Below are 7958 nucleotides of genomic sequence, written 5' to 3'. Positions count from 1 at the left end.
GGATCAAAGGGTGCGGGGGTGGTTGAAGCACAGGCGTTCGAATCAAGGAGTGGAACTTTACACCTACTCAGTTCAGTTTTACGTTCCGGATGGGAAGGGGATGTGTCAGGATCATTTTCAAAAAATACATTTTCTAAATTCTCCTCCTCTACATTTGATTCACTTAGCTTACGGATCGACATTTCAACCGCGCTCTTATCGAATTCCAACGCTTCAAACTTATCTTTCATTACTTTACATTTTTCTAACAGTTCTTTACACTCACCCTTTTGTTTTTCTGTTAAACTACACAAACTTAACGCATTTAATCTATGCTTACAATGTTTGATTCGTGTATCTTGCCTTGCTAGCTCCATTGATCTACTGTCCTTAGTTAACTCTGCACATTTATTCTCTATTAAAACAATTTTCTCACTAATTAAATCTATTTCCTCATCCGGCACAATTTTTGTTTTAATTGAATCATAATTTACTTGGACCTTTTGAGATATAGCTTGTCTTAACATTTTTCTTAAGTCAACAACATTACTTGTTTCACTTAATTTTAAATTTCGTACTTCTAACTCAAAGATAAGTTCATCTTTTAACAATAAATCCACTTTAATCGTCATGTTTGCAAATTTGTATTAATTAACACAAGCTAAATACACAATTTAAAAGACAATTATTTTACACAAGATCCATGACTGATCCATAAAGCAGAGTTGCGCATTTTTTGTACCGTACTTTTTGTGTGTCACTTAACCGGTACAAATTTAATCTTGGGAAATACGATTGAATAACATATCAAATGAATAATAAATTTATTGGAGTATCAAAACTACAGCTAAACATCCTGCAGAACAAGACTTTTCAATTTAATGTACCTTTTTACAATTTAAGAAAATATTTAATTAATTCTAACCCCATTGAATAGGTACTTGAAAATTAAGGATAGGATATTAAAAGGTATTGTTCGTCTTCATTACTCGGAAACATCAGCCCTAATAACAAAACATAGTCTTTGTTGTAGAGTTACATTTAAATTTACTTTATGTTTATAAAATTATACAATCGAATACCAAACAAAACTTACTATTGTTGTAAACAGATCCTGCAAATCAAATAAGAACATTTATGTAATTTTTATATATTAGGCAACTTTAACAAAATAGTACAGTACCTTCAAGTGAAGGGTGAATCGCTGACGAAGAGAGTAAAAGAACCGCTGACCGTATAATACAGGGAGCCACCATAGGAATGGTCTCTGTCTCAGCAGTGGAAGGGTGTACCCCCACCACTTTACATTTTTGACTCATCACTCCTTACTTGTCCCTACAGGTTTCCTTCATACATGTAATCATAAATGTTATAATAAATGATTGGAAAATTATATAAAATGAATAATACAATATGGTACAACCTTTATTGATTTATTTTATTTGTGAGTTGCGAATGCAGGTAAAATACGAGCATTGACTGTAGAAACGTAACGTTTTCATATTCAATGATCTGAGACAAGAATAGTAATATTTTTCACTTCATTTCCATAGGCTATTTATTATATTGCTATGTTCAGAGAAAAGAAGAAAGGATGAACAAAAAGATTGTCTTTATCTAGAGCAGAAGCTTCCTCGAAGCTTGTCAACAAAGAACAAACTGGTAAATAAAAGCGCTCAAGAATCACGATAATTACGTATGGTTATGTAATTCAACTTCTAAATATCTACAATGCGGTGTATTTTAATCTTTTATAATCTTAATGATATCCTTTTCTCAAAATATGATAAGAAATTCTCTAAACATTTTCGAAAATTGGCCAAGAATCAAGGTTTGTTAGACGAGAATTCTAAGGTTAGTCGAATTTTTAATTTACTCCATTCAAACATAGTAGGCTATTTTGATTATAAGTTTAGTAACCAAACCTAACTAGGCTAAATGATTTTATTATGCCTGCTTTGTAGACTTTAATTATTTTGCACAGGTTCTAATTCCAAGGCTAAAATAGCCTAACTGAGATTCACTTAGCTTCTTCATTTGTATTAATGACCAGCTCTGAATTCTGAATAAATGCCATGTACAGTTCTACAGAGAACCTATGATATATTAATTAATTATACTTACACTTAGCAATATCATATTGTGGGAAAACTGTACTGCCTATTTTAATTGCAATACCGGTACCACAATGAATATCGAACCATTATTTACTCCGCTAATAACTTATGTATTAACTCATAAGGTTTTCTGCGTAACTGTAGTACCGGTCCTACCCAAAATGTCATCTAGGCCCTACTTGTATGCTAAAAGTGATAACTTACGCCTACTTTGTAAATGAAGCTAGGCCAATATGTGATAGTATCTCGTACAAAATTTATGTACTTGGCCTATTCTCCTTTATTTCCATCATTTTAGGCCAGACCTAGTGTTTTATCATTACTATTTTGTTGTTAGGAATAAATTGGGCCTGGTAATTATATTGATCACGGATGTCATGCTAAAATAATATTTTTTCACTAAGTTATTATTATGCAAAAAAATGCTGAACTAAAAAATGATTGTCATTTTTCCTGGAAAAGTCACATAAGTAAACACAGAAAGTCGGAAAATAACTGGATAACACTAATAACTGGATGCGAAGCAATTGTTGAAAATGTGAGGAACTGGGACTACTTCTCAATCTTATTCTATACGACAGTGCCGGGAATAATTACCTCAATTCCAGGGAATACTTCTGTTAACTGTCTGAGCCCGTTTACCTTTGGTAGGTTGTAGTTTTTCACAACTATTCAAATTTGTTTTCGAGGTTAATCAGAATAGTGTGAATTATATGTCTAGTTTGGTGATGAACGTAATCCCGTGAAAAGACTCAAATTGGCACAATCCCTCTCTAGCGGGCACTTTGACGTTTTAGAGCCACAGAAAACCCGTTTCTCATAATCGTCAGCCGATTCCGGAATTTTAACAAAATACGCGTAAACGGCGTAGCAGGTGCACAGACAAACAAAGGAAAAAGCAAGCAAAGAACGCAAGCAAAAGGTATAAACAAACTCATCCTGAAATACATTTGCCAAAGATTCAATGGATGGTGAAACATCTATCAACAATGACATATAATTCGAGAGTAGACTATGACCTATGACTATACCTTGGTGGCGAAAGATACCATGACGTTCAAATAATATAAGTACTGCGAAGCCTTAAAATGGAAAGAATAATCACCAGACATGTAATGCAATGGTGGTAAAGTGCAGCTACTACCTTTGCAGCACCTACCTAATCCTTTATGCGGTCTGGTCATGGGCAACCACTCTGAGCATAAACACTTTATGGACCCGGTGAGACATTATAATAGCTGCTTTAATATGACATCGATTGTAACGAAACAGGTTGTAGCTAAATTGTTGACTGAAGGCTGTAGGAAATTAAACAATAATTTATTAAAAATGTCAACCAATCTGAAAGTTCCCGTAGCGAAGCACGGGTATTCCGCTAGTCCATATATAACGCCCAAAGTACCCATGAACTTTTGAAAAAACTACAAGTCACCCCCCCATAAACCATATACTTAAAATGTTCGTCATGACAAGAAACCTTGTGCAAAACTATCCATTATTTCATAAATTGCCCTTTAAGGTCGTAATTCCTTTCTAAAGGCAACTATCCATATATCTTACCTTACCTTACCTCCTTGGCCATTCAAACCTAAGTTGGTTTTTGGCCTCGCCATCAAGTTGCCTCCAGTGTTTTCTGTCTGCTGCTTGGTCAAATTGATGTCCCCATGCGCTGAAGGTCTTTCCGCACCTGGTCTCCCCATCGTAGTTTGGGTCTTCCTAGTGGTCGGGTCCCTCGTGGTCGTCCATTTGTAGCTATCTTCAGGAGACTGTTTTCTTCTCTTCTCGCTATGTGTCCTGCCCACCTCAATCTTCGGCTCTTAACAATAGCTACTATATCTGGGTCTTCGTATAGTATAATTATATAGTATTTTTTATCCATATACCTAATGATAAAAATACCTCAGCTGTACTTATTTGTATGTTATTCTTTCAATTTATTACCTTATTAAAATCAGGTGTGATTATCTATATATTAATTACGTAAGCCAATTCTTTGTATCAAAATTTTGGGCGACTGGGAAGTTGCAGAACGACGGGAGAGGGCTCAAATTAAAGGTCTCGATCCCGTGACGGCGGGAAAAATAGTGAAATTCCCCAAATTTTAACACAAAATTAGATATAACGTAAAACGTTCTCCATAAGATTAGCATTGGAAGCCATTTACTGCTGATTTTTGTTTACTTCAATAGTTTAGTTAAATACAGCTGATCGTGATTTATCATTAGCCAGTAAGCAATCTTACATTTGGATTACTCATTTGCCAGTCCAATTCCGCAATGTACTGTATACTATATAAAACCAGGGATAACGTTACTTATAATAATTATGACTTTTAGTTATGTCCTACAAAGTTGAAATCAATTGTTTTACTGGGCATTTTTTTTATTTCAAAACATATGTTAAGGATTTATTCTAAAATTTTGTGTAAATCTACTAACATTTATATTTGAGATTAATTGTAATGTTTAATCAATATTTTAATTGGAGTGGAATAAAATCAACGGCCACTCTTAGAAAACAACCTGGGAATAAAGATGAAATAAGTTCGTACAAGTATTTGTGTTGATCAGAAACTAATCTAGGGATATGTTTGGTCAATAGGATGCCTTTACAATTCATGATGGTTTGCTGAATAAATGCTTCACTAAAATGCGTTATCGTTTTCTTAGCATAAACTAACATTTTGGAATTCAGACAGAAAAAGCAAAACTTATACAGTTAAGACATCAATTAAATTGAATACGCCTGTAATAAATAAGGTGCAACACCAACAATAGCTAATTTGTAAATTACAGTGATGTGTTGGTACGTAAAAATGATTCTTGCTGCTACCAACGGTTCAAAGGAAAAGAACCAGTACCAAAAACTAACGTTTACAGTTAAGAACTATAGTACATCCGACCAATTATATGCGTTAATCAAGGTTATTGATCTCTTGGTTTTGGATTTTCTCGTAAAAGTTATCGGCAATCAAAGTTATTTCCCATTAATTGCTTTATTTGTAAACAACTCTTAATGTAAACTTATCGGTGTCAGTTTGAAAAAAAAAAACATTAGAAGGAAATGTGACTAAAATCACACAACGTTGGGTTTTTGGACGTTTGTAATTTTTTTTATTAAGTAGGTAGGCCGTGTATTATAGGGAAAAGTACCAGTATCAAGGATCGTCGTCAACAAGGTTGTTATAAATAATTGGGTAGGCGTACGTACCCAAGAGATGGGCTATGGGCCTATTGGCTGTATGGTCCAGCGATTGCATCACACGGTGAGTAGGTGAGTAGATTGCATTGACTACATATAGTCAATGGAGGAACAGAAAGTGACACATTGGAAAATCAAGTTTAGCATCATCCGTAAACCTCTGTTACAATCACCCACTGCAGTTGTAATTTTTTACTTTACACTTTACAAAACAGCCATTGAAGCGCCGTCAATGAGTGGAACCTTGTTTCTAAGCTATTGGCGACAATCACTAATAAATTTAAGTTTCCCAGCCGTATACAACACTGATTCAATGTCTTCTTTCTGGTTATCAAAACTCCAGAACAATTTTATACACAAAGAATCTCTGGTTCCTGACCTGGATGATGCCTAGTTATTTAATTTAATTTACGGTTACACTATTTTATTCCACTTGCAATTAATTAAATCCTTTATGTAAGAAAAACGTTTTTAATCTCACTTGGATGGGATTTGCCTTCAAAACGTGATCGGAAATGGTTGTGGTATTTTTAAACAACATTTGTAAACATATCAGTGACAGCTAGAAAAAATAATCTTGATCCGAACAGCTGTTCGTTATTTCATAGATGATTATGTGATAAAAATTGGACGAAAACTTGACAAAAATCGCACAAAACTGCATTTTTGAACGCCCGTAATTTTATTTACAAAGTAGTGAGGCCATATTTTAATGGCTAAAGACACTCTCGCCAATCCAGTGAATACATTAAAATGACTCGGATCTTGATAGGTACTCTCGTCTTCCTGGAGAAGATTGCGTAAAATGCCATCTTGAGTGTTACAGACAGACAGAAAGACAGACAGAAATTTGGATGAGAATTGTTTCGGCTTCTTTAATGTATAAAACGTAAAAATAACCTAAAAATTTATGATTCTGAGCAATGTACAGACAAAACTCTAATTTTATTTATATAGATAAATAATTTTAATGACTACAGAGGTTTAACTCTGCTAGAGGCAGAAAACATGTTTGTGAATAAATATTGGTTTGCTAAGGTAGCTTTGGTCTTTTGGTTAGTGATAAAACTGCTTCCCTGATTGAAATATTGGAAATAGTCTTTGCTAAATTCAAATATGAAAAGACAAATAAAGGTGTGTTGAGATAAGCTTACAACCGCTAAATTAGCACCCTGACCTAGGTATTATTTCTAAGTTTATATTCCTTTTGTAAAGGGTTAACAAAATTATTGTAAAACAAAGGCATCCTATTGACCAAACATATCCCTAGATTAGTTTCTGATCAACACAAATACTTGTACGAACTTATTTCATCTTTATTCCCAGGTTGTTTTCTAAGAGTGGCCGTTGATTTTATTCCACTCCAATTAAAATATTGATTAAACATTACAATTAATCTCAAATATAAATGTTAGTAGATTTACACAAAATTTTAGAATAAATCTTTAACATATGTTTTGAAATAAAAAAAATGCCCAGTAAAACAATTGATTTCAACTTTGTAGGACATAACTAAAAGTCATAATTATTATAAGTAACGTTATCCCTGGTTTTATATAGTATACAGTACATTGCGGAATTGGACTGGCAAATGAGTAATCCAAATGTAAGATTGCTTACTGGCTAATGATAAATCACGATCAGCTGTATTTAACTAAACTATTGAAGTAAACAAAAATCAGCAGTAAATGGCTTCCAATGCTAATCTTATGGAGAACGTTTTACGTTATATCTAATTTTGTGTTAAAATTTGGGGAATTTCACTATTTTTCCCGCCGTCACGGGATCGAGACCTTTAATTTGAGCCCTCTCCCGTCGTTCTGCAACTTCCCAGTCGCCCAAAATTTTGATACAAAGAATTGGCTTACGTAATTAATATATAGATAATCACACCTGATTTTAATAAGGTAATAAATTGAAAGAATAACATACAAATAAGTACAGCTGAGGTATTTTTATCATTAGGTATATGGATAAAAAATACTATATAATTATACTATATGAAGACCCAGATATAGTAGCTATTGTTAAGAGCCGAAGATTGAGGTGGGCAGGACACATAGCGAGAAGAGAAGAAAACAGTCTCCTGAAGATAGCTACAAATGGACGACCACGAGGGACCCGACCACTAGGAAGACCCAAACTACGATGGGGAGACCAGGTGCGGAAAGACCTTCAGCGCATGGGGACATCAATTTGACCAAGCAGCAGACAGAAAACACTGGAGGCAACTTGATGGCGAGGCCAAAAACCAACTTAGGTTTGAATGGCCAAGGAGGTAAGGTAAGGTAAGATATATGGATAGTTGCCTTTAGAAAGGAATTACGACCTTAAAGGGCAATTTATGAAATAATGGATAGTTTTGCACAAGGTTTCTTGTCATGACGAACATTTTAAGTATATGGTTTATGGGGGGGTGACTTGTAGTTTTTTCAAAAGTTCATGGGTACTTTGGGCGTTATATATGGACTAGCGGAATACCCGTGCTTCGCTACGGGAACTTTCAGATTGGTTGACATTTTTAATAAATTATTGTTTAATTTCCTACAGCCTTCAGTCAACAATTTAGCTACAACCTGTTTCGTTACAATCGATGTCATATTAAAGCAGCTATTATAATGTCTCACCGGGTCCATAAAGTGTTTATGCTCAGAGTGGTTG

The 7958-nt window shown here is 34.3% G+C and overlaps 1 protein-coding gene across 2 annotated transcripts in view; it reads left to right on the top strand.

The window, feature by feature from the left end:
• The first annotated feature begins 1631 nt into the window (after positions 1–1631).
• LOC128983629 (BLOC-3 complex member HPS1) overlaps positions 1632–7958 on the top strand; it is a 74092-nt gene continuing 67765 nt past the window's right edge. For both annotated transcript variants that reach the window (XR_008489882.1, XM_054402992.1), the window contains exon 1: positions 1632–1833. Coding sequence is in view for 1 of the 2 variants with exons in the window: in XM_054402992.1 (XP_054258967.1) it covers positions 1711–1833 (123 nt within the window). In the remaining variant the exon portion in view is untranslated. The remainder of the gene's footprint in view (positions 1834–7958) is intronic.

This window comes from Macrosteles quadrilineatus, unplaced genomic scaffold, assembly GCF_028750875.1.
Source record: "Macrosteles quadrilineatus isolate MER2022 unplaced genomic scaffold, UCM_ALF_1.0 Scaffold_1__1_contigs__length_201487025, whole genome shotgun sequence".
NCBI lineage: Eukaryota > Metazoa > Arthropoda > Insecta > Hemiptera > Cicadellidae > Macrosteles > Macrosteles quadrilineatus.
The sequence above is the reverse complement of the archived record's forward strand: the minus strand, read 5'-3'. Positions and strand labels throughout refer to the sequence as shown.